This window comes from Peromyscus leucopus, chromosome 5 (assembly GCF_004664715.2).
Source record: "Peromyscus leucopus breed LL Stock chromosome 5, UCI_PerLeu_2.1, whole genome shotgun sequence".
Classification (NCBI taxonomy): Eukaryota; Metazoa; Chordata; class Mammalia; order Rodentia; family Cricetidae; genus Peromyscus; species Peromyscus leucopus.
Window position 1 is genome coordinate 74,756,722 of NC_051067.1, and position 18,642 is coordinate 74,775,363.

Consider the following 18,642-nt stretch of genomic DNA (forward strand, 5'->3'; position numbering starts at 1 on the left):
GGTTGGGCGCTTTCTGCACAGCACGGCTGTAGAATCCGTTCCGGTTCTTCCCGCTGCCCGTCGCACCCCACCACCCCCTGGCCCAACTAGGGGATCTAGCGCGTCGCCTCCCTCTGCCCACTTTTCCTTGGGGGAGGCGAGTGGAACTCCAGGCCGGGTTTCCGGGCCCGTCGCTGGGGAGCACGGGAGGGCTGCGGAGGCCAGTCCCGGGCGTGGAGTCCAGGCCAGGTTTTCGCGCTTGCCCGCCGCCCCCCCCTCCCGGAGCCGGCGGGCCGGGGAGCGCCGAGAGCAGGCGGCTTGTCATTGCTGGTGCCCCGCGCCCGCTCGCTCCGCGCGTCCTGCGGTGCCCACGGGCCCGGCCCCGCGCCCCCTGCTCCGGCCACCCCGGGGGCGCGACGCCGCCGCGCCTGCCTCCAGCCGCGTAGCCCCGGCCCCCGCGGGCAGCGCGAGCGGTCGGCGCGGGAGCAGTCGGCGCTGCGGCGCCCCCGCCCCGCCGTCTGCCGGAGACGCCCCGGCGGATGGGGCCGCGCGGGCCCGGGAGCGGCGCCGCCGGGCGGCGGGGCCTGCGGGGCCGCCCGGGCTGCCGCGTTAACCCTTCGCCCGCTGCCGTCCGGGGGCGCTGGGAAGTCGCCTGGGCACACACGTGCCGCCTCCGTCGGGGCCTCGGAGCTGCGGGGGAGATGCGGCAGCCGGCGCCGCCTCGGGGGGCTCCGCCTCGCCCCAGCCCCCCGAGCTCTGACGCCGCCCCCGCCCCTCCGCCTCCACGCCTCGCTCCCCGGGAGGGGCGCAGACCCGCGCGCCCGGGGCCGGGGCCGCCTCCGGAGCGCCGCGATCCGCCTTTTCTTCTCTCTCTCTCTCTCTCTCTCTCTCTCTCTCTCTCTCTCTCTCTCTCTCCCTCTCTCTCCTCTCCCCCCTCTCTCTCTTTTCCTCCCTCCCCCCCCTTTTAAATTTTGGTCGGTGGCGGCAGTGCTGGGCCCGAGGAAGGAAGGGACACGGAGGCCGCCCTCGCTCAGCCACCCCCTCCCCGCTTCCCCCTGGGCCGGGCTCCGGGAGATGTGCCGGGCGGGGGGCCCGGCTTCGCGGAGCCGCCGGAGGAGCGCGCACGGCCGACCCCGAAGCGCCGCTGGACAGGTGAGTGTGCGGGAGTCGCAGGCCACGCCGCACCTGGGCCAGGTGTGCGCGGCGAGAGGGGCGGGGGAGGCACCCCACCCCCGCCCGCCGGGGGCTCGGTGGGGGTGCGGATGGGCGGCCGCAGGGTGCCCTGCAGGGGGAGGGGACCGCGAGTGTGCCCGCGCGTGGCTGCGTGTGCCCGCGCGCGCGCCGGCCTTTGTGGGGAAGCGGCGCGGCGGTGCCTGCGTGTCCCCGGTGCGTGTGCGCGCGGGTGCTTGGCGCCCTGTTTGTGTAGGTGTCTGGGTGTGAGTGGAGAGGGTGCGTGTGCGCGCGGCGCGCGCGGGCCCCGGCTCCCCAGAGAAGCCATGTCGGGGGGCTGGCACCGCAGGATGCTGGGTTTAGGATTGTTTTTCTCTGGGAGGCATGGCGCGGGGGGATGGGGAGCGGGCTGTCTGAGTGTCGAGGGGGTTTCAGCCCGGAGGGGCGCCGTGGGCAGGACCGGGTGCAAGGCGTGCGGTACCCGGTTAAGCACCGATGGAGGCTGTCAGGTTGGATCTACCGAAATGAGCTCTCCCCTCTTCCAGGTGTTCCTGAAACAGAGCTGTGTGGTTCAGCTGTCATCGTCCCGTTTGAGGGTCCTGGGATGAAAGTCCAGTTCGTGTGTGTGTGTGTGTGTGTGTGTGTGTGTGTGTGTGTGTGGTGGGAGGGTCGCGTGTACTCCAGCAGTGGCCAGGAAATGCCCTCCAATGGCATCACTTCAGTGCGCCCCAGGCACCTATGTGAAGCCGGCACCCCGCGGGCACACAGCCCCTGAGCCCGCACATCCCGTCCCTGCACTTCTCGTCTAGGTCAGCTCCCAGCCCTATCCTGGCCCAGCATCTTATATACCGTGCCTTCCGGTCCCCTCACCCCGCCTCTCGGCCTGGGCATCCTCGTGGGTGTCCCTCCTGTCCCAGTGTGAACCAGATCCCCCTTCTTTCCCAGCCTCTGTGGGACCCAGAGCCAGGGTTTGTCTTCCCATACCCAAACATGTGGTGCGTTTGGGGGAGTTGGGGGAGGGGTTCAAGATGGCCGCCAAGATGGCTGGCAGCCTCTTTATCTCTGTCTGTCTCCCCCTCTCCGCTTACCCTCATGCCTCCGATAGAGTGAGGGGTCACCGTGGAGAGGGAGCTGGATGGTGTGGGGACAGGTGTGGAGGGCACCTGAGGGTGGATGTCTGTTCTGGGCCTGTTGACCTCCAGTGCTGCTGAGAGAGGCCATCGGTACCTGTTTCTCTCTCCTGCACCCCAAGGGCAGGAGAGAGTTAGTAATCCGACCCGAAGTCCAACTCCATTCTGGCCCCCAACCTGACGGCTCCTTGTGCCCCACTGGCTTCCTAGACCCTGGTACTACCCCATCAATCATGGAATGTCAGGGTGTTCCATTGAGGGTCCCCCTAGCATCCTCTTCTCCATCTGTCAGGCGCTGGGGACCGTGTGTGTGTGTGTGTGTGTGTGTGTGTGTGTGTGTGTGTGTGTGTGTGTGTGTTAGGGGAGGCCGGCTAGGACGGGTCCCAGCTTTGGGGACAGATGACTTCTTCTCCACACCCTGCCCATTAGTGCCGAATTTATTACTTAAAAGTAGGATGAAAACAGGGAAAATAAGAGACGGAATACAACCTTCATTATCATATCGAGAAAATTATCTGTGATTTTCCTAACTAGCAATTTGTCTGCCACGCCGTTCAGATATGACTTGCCCATTAATTACAGAGATGAAAACTCATCTGGGAGGCGGAAAGGGGAACTAATCCCATGGCTGGCGGCCTGGCACCTTTGCACCGAGCCAGCCACAGCCACGGCCGTGGATGTCTGGGTACTGGCCCTCCTGCTGGTTTGCCACCATCTCCCTCCTCTGGCTTGGGCCACCCTGTTGCTCTGCCTTCTGACGTGCTCCCTGACTCCTGTTCATGGGGTGTGGAGATAGCCCCCCGAGTTGGGGGAGGGTGGGGAGCTGGGGACCAGTGTGCACCTGGGCCACGGAGCCCGGGAGGAGGAGGTGGGAGGCCGGGACGCGAAGCTAGGCTTCTATTCCCAGCCTGCCCTGGGGAACCCCCTTCTCCTAGGGGGCGCTCTGGAAGCCCCACGAGGGGGGAGGAGCCGCGGACGCCTGGTCCAGGCGGAGTCTGTTTGCATCAGGCCCTCTGGTTTCCACCTGCACGTGGGACTGTCTGCCGCCAGTGTCTCTTGTGTCTGGGTGTCCGCTGCCCCACCAGGCTGGCAAGAGACCCTTTGGTGCGTCAGCCTCGGCTTGAGCATCTAACAGGAGAATAAGGAGGGTTAAGCGGGCCGAGAGCCCTGGAGTGTATACCCCTAAAGTGTTGTCGGAGTGGAGCCACCTTCCACTGCAGGCGGGGAAGCTTCTGGTCTCCGTTCCCGCCCTCTGCCGGTTCTCCAGCCAGACGTGGCCAAGGACACTGAAAGCTCTGGTTTCTGTGTGGGCTGCTCTCAGGGATCAGATTTCCAGTTGCCAGACACTTCCCCTCCTCCAGCTCCTCTGTGGGGATACTGGGGGAGGGGCTGGCCAAGGTGGGGGTTCCCTGGTGAGCTGAAGGTGCCCAGCAAGACAGCATGCCTCTCTGCCTGGGATGGAACCATATGGTTGCTACTGAATAGAGAAATTGGGGTCCTGGGGTTGGGGTGGGGGCTCTCCACATCCCGATCGTTTCCACTTCTGCCTGTATCCGAGTGTGTGGCTACTTGCCCCTGTGGGTCCGAATGATGCTTCCCTTGGTGAGTTTTGCTGCGGGGTGACTCTGGAGCAGCTGTCTGTGTGCACAGGACAGGAGGGCTTTCCTTTGCCCACACCTACTAGTGTAGGCTCAGCTGTGTGTCCCAGAACTGCTGGGAGCAAGCAGGATTGGCACTCCTCTCCAAGCCAGCTGCAAATACAGGTGCTTTTTCTGCTGGGCGCCAGGCGTGAGGTACCGCTCTGACAGTGGCTACTTCTCTTCCCTTGGCTCACAGCCTGACAAAGAGAAGGTGTGCTCGTGTGTGTGTGTGTGTGTGTGTGTGTGTGTGTGTGTGTGTGTGTTCGTTCTAGCGAGGATGGTCCTAGACTGCACACAGAGACCCTCACCCCTCAGGCTGCACCTCGGTGTAGAACGTGATGTCACCACCTCTCTCATCCCATTCCTTCACGTTCCTACCGTGCTGTTGGAAATCCCACCTTCTCAAAGGCAGTTCCGTCCAGGACGTGGCCCATGCACTAGGCTTCACACTGCAGCTCCCACGGCGCTCCTGGCTTTCTGTGGAGCCTGGGGCTTTCACACCTCTGTAATTTCCTGATTTATTGCGCCTGTCTGTTTACTGTCTGTCTGCCTGAGTAAGATTCAGAAGTTCGGGGATCTTGTTGCTCCGTGTGCTCTTGGAGCTCGGGGGCCCTGGAAGAACTCCTGGCTGAGCTGCATGTGGTGGTACCAGCCTCCCCTCCCAAGACTTGGAGGGCTGAGCATGGATTCAAGGCCAAGCTAGGCTGCAGAGGGAGACATTTTAATAATTTTAAAAAGAGAGAGAGAGAGAGGTGGCTCAGAGATTAAAAGGATGTGCTTCTCTTGTAGAGGACCAGAATTCAGTTTCCAGCACCCACATCAGTTCATAGCTCCAAGGGACCTGACATCTCTATCATTCCTGAGCACCTTCACTGGTGCTGTCCCCCGTCCCCCACACATAAACATGATTACAAATAATAAAGACGAGGCTTCTAAACTGAGGCAGGAAGGAGGGGGTGAGGCAGGCGGGCTGGCACTCTTGACTGAGCAGGAGGGTCCTTTCCTTAGAGTTGGAGAGGACCCCCTTTTCAGAAGCAGGGCCTGGGCTGGGTTAGCTATGCCACGTTCTTTGCATGCCTGTGCCCACCTGGGGACAGTCTTGCGGTACTCACAGGTACCTTTGTGTGTGAGGTTGTCTTTGTGGGAACATGGCTCCACATTACTGTGTGCTACAGGGGTTAGGTCCTGGAGTGGCAATTCAAGGAATACTTACCCTCCCCAGGGAGCTGGGAGTCCCTGAGTCAAGGTCTGAGCAGTTGCTCCCAAGGTCCCTTGGGCACTGACCCTACTTCTCCCAGGGATGGGGCCCTCCACATGATTTGGGTTTCTCTGGGCCTTGGGGAGTAGTAACCAGAATTCTATGTCTTGATCACCTCCCACTCCAAAGTGTGGGGGAGATAACAATTCAGTCAATAAATTGGAGGCTAAAAATAGTTCTGCAACGCCCCCCCCCAGCTAAAAATAAACAGTGACCCCCCCCACACACACACACAGAAGCTAAAAATTAGCTTAAAAGTCACAAGTGGACTGTGGGCCCCTGGTGGCCCAGTGGTGCCCCTGATGTTGGAGCCTGATGTGCGTGCCAGCTCTTTCTCTCGGGCGGCCTCTCTCTCCTCCCGGTGTGTCCCAGGCTGGGCACACACCTTCCTCTCTCTTACCTCAGCTTCCTGAGTGCTGGGATGACAGGCTTGGGAACCCACAAGCTCTTCGTGGTGTTTTTTATGAGACTGCTGTGCAATCTGTAGGGTGCCTAGCGACACCTTAGGGCTACACCTTCCCAATGGCAGCAGCACCCCCCACACACACACCACTGCACTGCACTCAGTAGCCTCTCCAGACTGACCCCAAGGCAGAATTGCCCAGTTGAGAAGTATATTCTAGGGCTCTGAGCCCAGGTTTGGTTACCCCCCTGTCCCAAAAAGCAAGATAGGAATTTCTGTGGGCTCTGTGGAACAGCTCTATTGCAAGTTCATCGTCCTCTTCACTGTAAAGAGGATGTCAGAAGCCCTTCTTAGCTCACCAAGGACAAGAATGGCCCAGAGCATATCGACTGAGGGGCACCCCCATTTAGGGACCACAAGTGCCTCGGGACTCGGGCATAGTCTGGCTGCCTCCCCACTGTTTGGATTTCCTCATTCTCCCTGGACCTGCTCTGTAAACAGGACCTTTGCACAAGCCACGGGTGGCCTAGAATCCCTTTTCCTTCCGTGGATTTCTGCATGACTTAGCTGAAGTGCCATCGCCAGGTAATTACCCAGAGAGGTGGATCAGTGGTTAGGAGCACTGGCTGCTCTTCCCGATGACCTGGGTTCGGTTCCTAGCACCCACATGGCCACTGGCAGCATCTGTAACTCTAGTGACAGGGGTCCCTTACCTTCTCGGGCTTCTGTGGGCCCCGAACACATATGGGACACAGACATACATGCAGGAAAACACCCATACATAGAATAAAAAAGAAAATGAAAAGGCAAGCCCCTCCTGGCTCTTCTTCCTGGCATTGTCTTCCATTGCACTAGTACATGATCAAATCTACTTCATTACCACCGTCTCCCCTGCCCCGCCTGGCTGACATACGGTCGATGCTCAGGAGAGCAGGAGTAAAGACTGCTTGTCTGTCAGTCTGTCTGTCTGTCTGTCTATCTTAGGTGGTGGAGACAGGACCCAGGTCTTCTGTATGTTAGACGAGTGTTCCACTCTGAGATCCTGCAGCCCCAAACCAAATGTTATTTCTGAGCCTTACAACCCTGTTATGTCACTGGCTGTGCCCTGCTGAGAGTCAGAATTCCCAAACTGTGACCTGCATATACATCTTGTCATTAAACTGGAAGTGTGGGCCTCCAGGATTTGAACCTTGGACCTGGAGATGCTATTCTGGGGCTTTGTCCTTTTGCTCTATTGAGAATCCATCTCAGAAATTTCCCTCTCTGGGCTTTGCACTCTCGCCCTGCCAGCATGCATCCATCAGAGGGCCAGGAGCATCCTGTTCACCTCGTCCCGGGGTCTTGGCTTCTAGCACTGATTTCTGCCATGGCATGGGAGGAGAGGAGAAGCTTGGTGGACAGGAACACTGGGAGGTGAACCCCCGCCACGCTGCTACTAGCTTACCATAGCAGAGAGCAAAGCGGGGCAGGCATGTAGGTCAGAGCTTCTTGGAGGGGGGGGCTCCCCAGCTGTGGCCTGGAGGAGAAACTGGCTAGAGAGCCTGGAAGGAAGTCCTCCCTAAGGTGAGAAAGACACAGGGCTCATATAAGGAAAGAAAAGGTATTTTGTAGCTCTGGATAGGAAGCTGGGCTGGACCTCGGTGTTGTAGGTTGGGTTTAGAGAGGTCCGGGGTTCACCTGTGGAGTGTAGAGAGGCTCAGCATGAGATCCACTGCTCAGGTCTGGTAGCGTTCCTGGACTGGGCAAACTTAGGGTGGGCCTGGCCCAGGGTCAGGGCCCACGTGAGAGGAGTCAGAGCCCTAGGGAAGAAAACCCTCATAGCCAAAGGCGTTGGAGTGGGGGCCAGAAGCAGCTAGCTTTTCCTGGCCTCAAGATATGGAAATGAGGTGGCGCAGTGGCCTCAGATACAGGGTGAGGTGGTGCAGTGGCCTTGAGACACAGGGGTGAGGTGGCACAGTGGCCTGAGACACAGGGATGAGGTGGCCTGAGACAGGGATGAGGTGGTGCAGTGGCCTGAGACACAGGGATGAGGTGGTGCAGTGGCCTGAGACACAGGGATGAGGTGGTGCAGTGGCCTTGAGACACGGGCATGAGATGGCGCGGTGTCTCTGAGGCAGAGTTGAGAATAGAGTTGATAGGCAGGGAGGGGAGGGGATGGCAAGAATGAGTTTCTAGGTTTGGTGGGGGGCGGGGGAAAAGGAAGAATAGACTGATGTGCCCCCTCCAGTCCCAGGACCACAGTCCACACAGGCTACTCTCCAGCGGAGACCTCTGCAGCAGAGGTGAACATTCACATGACATCTCATTCCTCTTTTGCTTAGGAATGCTTCCACCTCACGCACAGAAAAGGCCAGGGTCATCTCAGAGGCCACAGGTGCCACCGTCAGCCCCCTTCATCTGCCGCCTGCCTGCTGTGTTTCGGCACATTGCTGCCTCAGGACCTTTGCGCGTCCCTGACTGCAGCGGCACTCACACATGCCCCAGTCTCAGATGTCACCCCCACCCCGCGTGCCTGGCTCTTTGCGCCTGCTCTATAACAATCACCTACCCTGTGCCCAGGGCGGGGTGTGTGGTAGTTGAAGATAAGACCTTCTTCTCTGAGACCATCAACAACTGGGCTGAGTCTAACTCAGGGAGAAATCAGAGAGACAGTGTGGGAAAGAGGATGAATTACCTTAGGGGGAGACGGGGTCAGGTGTCGGGGTACCAGAGCTGCATGTATGAGGAGGAGCTGGAGGAAGGCCTGTGCAGGGCCCCTAACAAACGAGTCTGGCATGCTGTATTAGGTTACAGGGGCAATGGGGAGCCATTGAGAATGGTGGGCAGCCAGTGATGTAACTGGGTCTTCATTTTGCAGATATCCTGGACTTAGGGTAGAGCCTGGGTCTAGGGGAGGGGTAGATGATAGGAGACTAGAGAAAAGGTGTTCGGGGGTACAGGGTGTTGTGGGTAACTCTAGCCTCTCTGTAACACAGGGATGCTGGTGGTCAGCCGGGTACACCCCTAACCTTTACATTTTTAAAAGTCCATTCATTTATTTATTTTGAAACAGAATATCACAACCTATTTAATCCTGAATGGCTTGGTTTCACTTTGTAGACCAGGCTAGCCTTGAACTTGTGATACTCCTGTGTCTGCTTCCAGTTAGGGCAGCATTCTGAAGCTTTTCTACTGAATAATTACACATCCAGTTCCTTCTCTGCTGGGTGTTGGGACACAGACTCATACACAGCCCTGCAGAGCCAACCTCTGGTGTGAGAGAGAAGCATGTAATGAAACATCCAGGTTCCTTGACATAAGAACCACAAGGAAATAAAGAAATAAAAACAGGGTAGAGCACTGGGGTGATGCCATTGACAAGGCCTTCCTGGGCCCTGAGAAAGTGTGAGCAAAGTCCAGTAGAGAAGGGTAGCTGCAGGGCAAGGGGGGGGGGTCTGTGCAAAGGTCCTGGGGGTAGGGCCATGCAAGGGAGTTCATGTTGCAAGGATTGGGGGCCTCGGCGAGGTCTGAGGAAGGTGGTGGTCATGGAGTATTCCGAGCAGAAAGACAGAAATGATTCAGGTGCTAGCTGGCTAGCCCTGGCCTCACTGGAGAACGAGGGTAGGAGCCAGGGGGTTTAGGGAAGAAGTAACTCCTGAGCAGAGGTGGCCCAGGGACCCAGGACAGCTGTCTGTGGGGCAGGGTATTGGGAAGGACTAGGCTGCTGTCTGGTGAGTGAGGTACTGAATATGTAGTGGGGAACCTGCCCTCACCCCCAACCTCTTGGAGAAAGACATGTGCCCAGCACTCTCAGGCTCCATCTCCATCTCTGCAAGACCCCCTTGCTAGTTCCCATGTAGGGCCCAGGAGATGGGCCCAAAAGGCCAAGAGCCTGATCAGTTGATCCAGACCCAAGGCTCCACTCCAGACTGGCTCTGGCACTGGCCACTGTGTCTACCAGCCCTGGCTTCCTGGAAGTGCAGGCGGAAGTGGACTCCCAGCCAGCAACAGGAGACTCGGTGCCTAAGGGGTGGCTGCTCCAGGGACGGGCAAGTGAGGCCAGGAGGGGCCCAGCGCCCCCTTCTGGTTGCCTACCACCCCTACTTAGACACTCAGACTCCCACTCACTCAGCATACAGGGTTGCCGTGGCAACCGCAGGCTAGGGCAGGCTCCAGGCGCCCCCTCTCCTCTCCTCAGCAGCCGCTTCTCCTCCTGTCACACTCCTGTCCCCGCCCTAGGGCACCCGAGGACAGACCCTGCTGCACATGCCCTCTCTAGGCTTACGGCAACCACAGGACTCAGACACTGACATAAAGGCAGGTGTGTGGCCCCTTGGGTCGAGCCCTGGGGTGAGTCGCCATCCTTGTCTCCCCAGGGTCACATGGTCTGAGAAGGAGGTGTGCACAGGTGTGTGCACACCTGGTTCCTGCGCTGCCACAGTAGTGTCTCGTCCTCTCCCAACACGAGCACAGCGGGAGCCTGGGAGGGGTTCCTCTTCCTCCTGGTCGCAGTGTCAGTGGGGTACTTTGCTCTGGGCCGTGTGTGGGTGCTCAGTGAGGCTTTAAGCTTTTGGTCTAAGGAAGGTGGGAGCCATGGAGTGTTCTAAGCAAAGGAGGGACAGAAATGATTCAGGTGCTAACGAGCACCCTGTGACCCGCAGGGGGTGGGGGCAGGCTGGAGAGATTGAGGGTAGGAGTCAGGTTCAGGGAGGAGGGGACCGTGCTGGACAGAGACGGCACCCAGGAGAGAAGTTACCCATTCCATAAAGTGGGTCCTGCAGCCCCTGGCTCCGGTGGTGGTTCAATGAGATACATGGCAGCCAGGAGTCATCCCAGCACTTAGGAGGCAGAGGGATTGCCACAAGCTCAAAGCCAGCCTGAGTTGGAGATCCCAGGTGTGGCAGTGCGTCTCCATAACCCCAGTGAGGACAGGAGGATTGAGAAGTCGGAGTGAGCGAGGAGCTAGCCAGGCACTGCACAGAGCTGTTGAGCTCCAGGTTCCGTGAGAGACCCTGCCCTAAAGTAAGATCAGAGTGAGTGAAGACAGTGTGCTCTACCATGCCCTGACCTCTTAAAAACAATTCATTTAAGAACGGGGGAGATGGTTGGTTCACCTGTTGGGGCGTGTGTTCTGCTTTCCCAGAGAACCCAAGTTCAGTTCCCAGCACTTACCTCAGGGATCCAGTGCCTCTGGCCTCCCTTGTTATCAGCACTCATGTGTACATACCCTTACACACACACACACACACACACACACACTCGAGTGTACATACCCTTTACACACACACACATAATTAAAATAAAATTTAAATTTATATTTTCAAGACAACATCTTTTTATGTAACCCTGCTGGCCTGGGACTCGCTATGTAGAACTGACTAGCCACAAACTCATGGACATCTGCCTATCTCTGCTTCCAAAGTACTGAGATTAAAGGTATGTGCCACTGCACCCAGCATAAATTTTATTTTGAAATAATGTCTTAGGTTATCCAGGCTGACCTTGAACTTACTCTGTAGCTCAGAATGGCCTTCAGCTCAAGATCCCCTTGTGTCCCATGTGTGTCGTCGTCCCCGCACCCCCCACCCCACCCCCCACAACCAACACCTCCCTGGAGAGAAGGTTTGGGGAGCTTTTAGTGGATTGCTAAGGTTACGTGAGATCCTGTCATGGGCCTCATGGAGGTGGTAGTGAAAACAGGGCTGGTGATGTCCTCATAAGAACACAGAGATACACAGAGACCTCTCTCCTACACACCCAGGAAGGCTGAGTGAGGACAGGGAGAAGCAGTGTGCATGCTGGGCAGGGAGCCCTTGACAGAAGCCTGGCTCTCAGAGCAATGAGGAAGTTAGTCTCTGTGGCCCAGGACCCCAGATACCACCGTCCGGTGCTTAAGACTGTGTGAAGGAGTGTGGCATTCCAAGACCCTGCATGGTCCCTCCTGGAACTGCACAGATTGCTGCCCCTGCGTCAATGCTATTGAAGACTCAGTAACTAATCGTTAAGGGGATCCAACACCCTTTGTGGGAATCTGCACACACGTGGTATACAGATGCAGGCGCGCGCACACACACACACTTTATTTTCTTTTGTTCATTTTTTTAGAGAGCAAGGTCTCACTATTCATCCCTGGCTGTCCTAGAATGTACTCTGTAGACCAGGCTGGCCTTAAAATCCTAGAGAGATCCTGCCTCCTGCGTGCTGGGATTAAAGGTGTGTGCCAGCATTCCTGGAGAATTCTTGAAGTGTTTGCCCAGCATATGGCTTCCTAAACTTTTCTACTCACAATCCCATTTCACCTGAGAAATGGACACAAAAATCTAGTATATAGAGACACAAATCATACACTAGCTGGTCGTAAACCATAAGGGAATTTCAAAACAATTCTTTGGTATGCATAATAATAATTTTGCCATTTTTTAAAGATGAACTCAGGTGTGCATGCTGATGAGATGGGTGTGCTTGGTAGTTTTTACAGGCGGAATGAACTCTCGGCCGAGTTCTGCCAGTGCAGGACACAAAGCCTCCTGTGCTGTCCTGAGTCATTTGGAGCAGAATCACCCGTGCTGAGAACCAGTTTCACGTGAATACACAGTTCAAAATGACAGAAGAATGTTTGGGAGTGTTGAGAACTTGCTGGAAATTCTGACCTAATCTCAAGCCAGTATTCATTCAATAATTTATTATTTTTAGATTATGTGTATGTGTGTGGGTATGTGCATGTCCATGCAGGTACCCATGGCGGCCAAGAGACATGAGATGCGCTGGAATAGAGTTAAGGTGATTATGAGCCTATGAGCCACCTGATATGGGTGCTGGGAACCCAACTCGAGTCCTGCTACAGCAGTACACTTTTTTTTTTTTCCCCTGGGAAAGGGGAGTGTCAAGACAGAGTTTCTCTATGTATCCTTGACTGTCCTGGAACTCACTTTGCAGACCAGGCTGGCCTGGAACTCACAGAGATCCTCTTGCCTCTGCCTCCAGAGTGCTGGATTAAAGGCGTGTGCCACCATGCCCAGCAGCAGTATACACTTTTAACCACTAAATCATTTTTCCATCTTCCCCTCAAACAAGTTTAAAAATCAAACAGCATAATACAATCCAAAGACATGCTTAGGAATAATAGTAGGAAAATAATAAAAGTTCTTATTTTCCATAATGAAACCACTATGTTTTCATAACTGCAGAGAACTTTGTAAGGCTGGTCAACATTGCAGCGCACACCTACGGCAGTCTGGACTGAGAGACAAGGCACACAGTTCATAGGGGCTGCAAATGCTGTGCCCTCGGAACCAAGGCTCCAGTAAAGTCAGAGTGTAGCCCAGGCGAGCACTGTCAGAAATGCCTCCGGTTTGTGATCTGTTTGATTTGGATTAGTTTTTGGTCTTTGCACATTCAGACAGTTGATGAAGAGCTAGCAACTTTTTCACTACCCCGCCTTCAGTTGTGAGGCTACAACCCATGGTGTGAGAAGCTGGCTTCCCTGGCTCGCAGAGCCTTGGTCCATCCCTTAGCACTCAAGGGAAGAAGAGCCAGGCCTGGTGGCATGCGCACACAATTCCAGCCTTAAGAAAGCTAGAATAGCTGGGCGGTGGTGGCACCCATCTTTAATCCCAGCACTGGGGAGGCAGAGGCAGGCGATCTCTGAGTTTAAGGCTAGTCTGGTCTACAGAGCAAGTTCCAGGACAGCCAGGGCTACATAGTGAAACCCTGTCTTGAAAAACAAACAAAAAAGAAAGCTAGAAAGGCTGGGTGGATGTGATGGCTCGGACCGCAGAAGCAGCAGCTGCTGAGGGAGGTTGAAGCAGGGGTGTCGCTCGAGCCCAGGAATTCACAAAATCCTGGACATCAGAGTAGAGCCATGTCACAAGGTATAGAAACCAGGTGTAGTACACACACTTGCAATCCCAGCTTACAGGAGACTGAGACAGGAGGACTACTGTGACTGTAAGGCCAGCTTGGGCTACTAAAAACTAAGTCAAACACTCAGAGTGACTCTAGTTGATTACACTTATTGTACACGTGGGTGGTTTGGGGGCTGGGGGCACAGGTCACAGGTAGAATGAATGCTTAGCATTCAGGACGTACTAGATTCTATCTGTATACCAGAAGAAAACCCATGCTTTAAATTACGTCATATTGGCCGGGCGGTGGTGGCGCATGCCTTTAATCCCAGCACTCGGGAGGCAGAGGCAGGCGGATCTCTGTGAGTTCGAGGCCAGCCTGGACTACCGAGTGAGTTCCAGGAAAGGCACAAAGCTACACAGAGAAACCCTGTCTCGAAAAACCAAAAAAATTACGTCATATTTTGTATATATAGGAGTTTCACTCTTGTGTTTGTGCACCCTCTCGGTGCCTGATGTCCTTGGGGGTCTGAAGAAGGCATTGGATCCCCTAGATTCAAGTTGCAGGTGATTGTGAGCCGTCCTAGGTGTGCTGGGAGCTGAGCGACCCTGTGCAAGAGCGGGTCCTCTTGACCTTTGGGCCATCTCTCCAGCCTCTATGTTGCAATAAAAAAACAAAAACAATGATCCCTCTGCCTGCTGGTGGCCTAGAGTATTTGGACAAAAGGGAACGTGGGGACAGACTCCTGCCTTGCTCCCCAGCTGGGACAGGGTGAGGAAGAGCAAGCAAGGGGCTGGGCTTCTGAGATCTGGACCTGGAAGGTGGCTGCCACTGGTGGGTAGGAGGCTTTTTTGTGGTCTGGTCCTGCCAGAGAGTACACTTGTAGCCTCCTTAGGTCATGAGCTGTATGGGGACTCCCTCTGGGGCCTCTGCATCACGGATGCAGCCTTGGGGGAGGAGAGCCCCCCGTAATTACTTCCCACCTGGTGAGGATCTAAGTGGAGACTGCTGGTCTTACAACAGTCTAATAGTTTGCCTCCCCGAGGGGGCAGGGCTCGGGAGGTGGAGGAATATGGGTCTAGCCTAGATTGTTTCAAGCTGACTCAGCTTTGGGGACCTGGACCCACATGGGGCCGCAGGGGCTTCTGAAGCCTCCTGTGAGGGCAGTGCCCAGCCTTTGCAGTTGCTTTTCCTCCTGCCTCTGAGGCTAGCTCGGCTGCAAAGAAAGCTCCGGCTGCAAGAGGCGGGTGAGAACTGCCGGGACCGCCTGGGACGGAGAGGTGGGTGAGGGCCAGGGAGGCTCCTTCTCCAGTACAGAAGTGGCCTGCACTGTCCCAGGCCACCCATGTCTGGGCAGGGTTAGAGAAGAAGGTGGCTAGATGGTCAGGGGCCTGGCGGTGAGAAGAGAGATGGCCGTGGAGGGCACACAGGGGACCGGACAAACCTTGAGGGGGTAACTGACAGACTGCCACGTGGGAAGGCCACATCAGGGGTGGCTTGGAGCAGGAGTTAAAGGATGAGCGGATGGTGAGTTTATGGCACAGGATCAGGGACGGTTGTCCTCAGTCTGAGCCCCAAGTAAGAAGCCTGTACCTGGGAATCATGGGAGAGCGTCCCAGACAGTGCTTGGAAGCTGGGAGTTTCTGGGAGCGGGGAAGGGGCGGCAAAGAGGTGGGGTTGACAGGCCAGCAGGGTGGCACCTGAGGAGTAGAAGGAAGCTGAGCTGTGAGATGAGTCTCATCCCACGTCCTTAGCTCTGGCGGGGGAGGGGCAGAGGAACTAGACACAGAGGCAGACCTGCCGTGGAAGGGAGTGGATAGGTCTGAGACTCAGTCAACAAATAGAATTTCTCAGTATGTGCGGCCTACTCTAAAAGTTGGGTGTGGTAGTCATGAACCAAGCACTCTAGATCCCCAGATGGGCAGTTTCCTAACCAGATAGACAGTTACATCTGAGCAAAAGGACAGCCAGCCCTGTGGATAACTCAGGAGCTGAAGCTGCAGCAGAGGGGCGGATGCATGAAAGGCCGGGCAGGGCCCAGGCGGAGCAGAACGGGACAGTCGTTGGTAGGTGGTTTCTCAAAGACTTTAAAATGGGAGGAGCAGGATGGAGGCTGTGTTGGGGGATCCCAGACGGGAAAGAAGAGACTTGGAACATACTGGATTGAGTGGAAGGGACAGGCTAGGTGACGGTGGTGGGGTGGGGTACAACATGGTGCTTCCGCTATTATCAGGTGAGATAATAGAGGGCAGAGGGCAGGGGAGGAACAGCAAGTCAGAACCCATGATCCCAACTTCCTCTTCTCAGCACCCCTCCCACTCCGCCTGCCTGTCTCCAGCTCACCCCAGAGTCCCCTGGAAAGGAAAGAGGGGACTTGGGTGTCCCTGATCCCCTATCGGTGGCGCCAGCCAGCTGGATTCTAATTAGCTGCCAGAGCGGAGAGACAGGAAGCAGAGGCTAGGGGCGGGGCTGGATCCCTGCCCGAAGCCAAGGCTGAAATCAAATTGGACACCCTTGCCCTCCCTGAGGGACGGAGATCTCTGGGTGGAGAGGAGTGGGCGGGGCAGGGTTTAGGGGTGAGGGCTGAAGCAGCTTTGGTGTGGATGGGTGCAAGGCAGCCATGCTGACCTGTCAGGCTGCCCCCAGGGAGGTTCCGTTGGAGAAGAGGGACCAGAGCTGGTTAGAGTGACCCCAGAACAGGGCAGTGTGCACCCCAGCCCAGGAAGCAGAACAGACTCCCACTGGGCTTGCTGAGGTCAGCTCCTGCCCAGTATCACTCCGCTGTCCTCCCTCAGGCTGGTGGGCCAGGCCGTGGTACCCTGGTGATGCGGGGCGACGCCCCCCCCACAGTCCGCTGAGAGCCCTGCGCCCGCCCCTGGCCTTCGCCATGGCCCGATTGGCTGCAGCACTCTGGAGTCTCTGTGTCACCACTGTCCTCGTCACCTCTGCAACCCAAGGTAAGTGTGTCTGGGCTGGGGAAGGGCTGGGTCTCCAAACCCAGACGGAAGGTGGGAAACAAATTCTCTGGACCACAGCCTCCACCCCAGATGAAGCTGAACCAGGCCAGAGAGAACCTGGTGATGCCACCCTTGGCAGGCACCACTGAGGGGTGTTGAACTCCCAGCAGGCCAGTGCACTGGGTGCTGTCTTGCTTGGGGACCCCTAGGACTAAGACAGGCCTTCTGGGGGGCCAGCTATTCCTCTATCTCTCCCTCCCCCCGTCATTCATCACATCTCTGAGGCTCACTGGGACCAAGGCTTAATTAAAGCATGCCTGCTGACGTTTATTTAAAAACAACTAATTACCCAGCTCCGGCCTGGGATCCTGCACATGCCACAATTAGTGCCCTGAGCCTGCTGCCCACTGTTGACATTACTTAGTTACCATCCCCAGGTTGGGCACCAGCTGTGTGCAGGACAACAGAAGCTAAGAAGAGGTCTGCCGGCCTGGCCCCTTCCTAAAGGGCTCCCCTCCCCCACCTTGCCGGGCCCATCCCCTGGAAAGTCACTGGGATATTGTCAGCCTTGTTCTGAAGCCTTGGCAGAGTCCTGCTGGCCAGTGACCCAATCTTCCTAGTGCCCAAGTTCCAGGCCCAGCCCCTGCTAGGCCAGGAGGGGCTGCCTCCACCCCCAGCCCCATGTGAGCCAGCCCTCCACCCCCGGCCTCCCTCCCTGACAAGGGAAGCTAAAATTAGGGGAGGAAGCAGATGGTACGACAGGAGCACATGGGAAACTTTTTCTCAACTGGGGCTCTGCTCACCCCCAGAAACCCGAAGGCCTGGCTGCTAGAACCCCTGGGGACTCTGTCGGTCTCTGAAGAGGGGTTGGCTTGGCTCTGCACCATAGCACACACACCTTTCACGGCACTCCGCTTACCCCCAGCTGTGGCCCTCCCCCAGACATCTGTAGCGTCTACCTTCCTGTGCCCTGTGTGGCTGGGCTGCAGCCAGTGTCCCAGAGTGGTTACCAGGGCAGCTTGGCTCATGTCAGCCCTGGATCCTGAGAAATACCCTTAACAAAAAAACGAGCATCTCGTCAGCACATTAGTAGACATTAACTGTAGGTTAACCTCTGCGGTAGCAGAGAGACCAGGGACCCTATAGGTGCCTTGGAGCCACCAGCCTGGCCAGGAAACAGCAGAGCTGGGACTTAGAGCTATACTGTGTGGCTCTGATTGTCATAGGGTGTCCCCTCATGTGAAGCATGCTGCCACACCTGGGGATGGAGTGGGAGGATCAGGAGTTTAGGGCTAACCTTGGCTGCTTAGACTGTGAGACCACCTAACTATGTGTGATCCTGTCTCAAAAACCAAAACAGAAAGATTCCTTTGGTTTAGAGTCCCGCTGTCTGGTCCTGACCTGTGGGTGGGTGCCCATTTTACAGCTTGGGAAAACAAGGCCTGGGAAAGCCACTACCAGTAGCTATCTGAACTTAAGCATGCAAAAGTTAGACATGGTGGCACATGCTTGTAACCTCAGAATGTGGGGGAGGCTGAGGCAAGAGGACACCAAGTTTCAGGCCAGGCTGGGCTACACAGCAAGACCCTGCTCCCAGTAAACAAACAAAACAGGCAGGTATAGCTCCTGGTAGAACTGTTGCCTGGGTTCCGTCCACTCCTTGTGTGGTGTGTGGTGGTGGTGGTAGGAGGTCCCCCAGACCACTCTCACTTGTGACAAGGACGAGCAGCACCCACAGACGCTACTGTACTTAGGGACAGCTTTTTGCAATGAGAAGACAGATTCAGCCCAGTCTGGTGAAGGTGTTTGACATGGAAGAGTAAAGTTCTGTGCGGTTCTGCTATGACAGCATGTCCTGGTGTTCCCAGTCTCAACAGAAGTCCCATCATAGACTTGAGTGATGGCCTTCACGGCAGCCACCCGCCCCTGCAGAGGCCATAAGTCCTGTCATCAGGGCACATGTCTCCTAAAACTGCCACAGTCTTTGTCCCACCAGTGAGGAGAACAAAGGCCCACCATCATGGCACCAACCCAGCTGGCTCCTGCCGAGGTCTCCTCGGCCTGCTGGGGTGCCCTCCCCCCACGTCTGCACACAGTCTACCTGGATGACGCTGTGTCGGATCCCCTCTGTAGTACAGAGTGACGGCCCAGCCCCAATGTCCTAGCTGTTCAGGAGGCTGAAGCAGGACCACAGTTCCAAGGACAACCTAAGCCAGTCAGTAAGATGCCATCTCAGAAGGAAAGGTGTGGTAGAGCACTTCCCGAAGGTGTGTGTAGCCTC

The 18,642-nt window shown here is 56.5% G+C and overlaps 1 protein-coding gene across 1 annotated transcript in view; it reads left to right on the top strand.

Annotated features, from left to right (window-relative positions):
- Positions 1 to 579: 579 nt before the first annotated feature.
- Positions 580 to 18,642, top strand: part of Adgrl1 (adhesion G protein-coupled receptor L1) — a 39,872-nt gene continuing 21,809 nt past the window's right edge. Inside the window, 2 exon segments of the mRNA XM_028858662.2 lie at positions 580 to 1,131; positions 16,200 to 16,361. Of these exon segments, the coding sequence (XP_028714495.1) occupies positions 16,292 to 16,361 (70 nt within the window). The 5' untranslated portion in view covers positions 580 to 1,131; positions 16,200 to 16,291.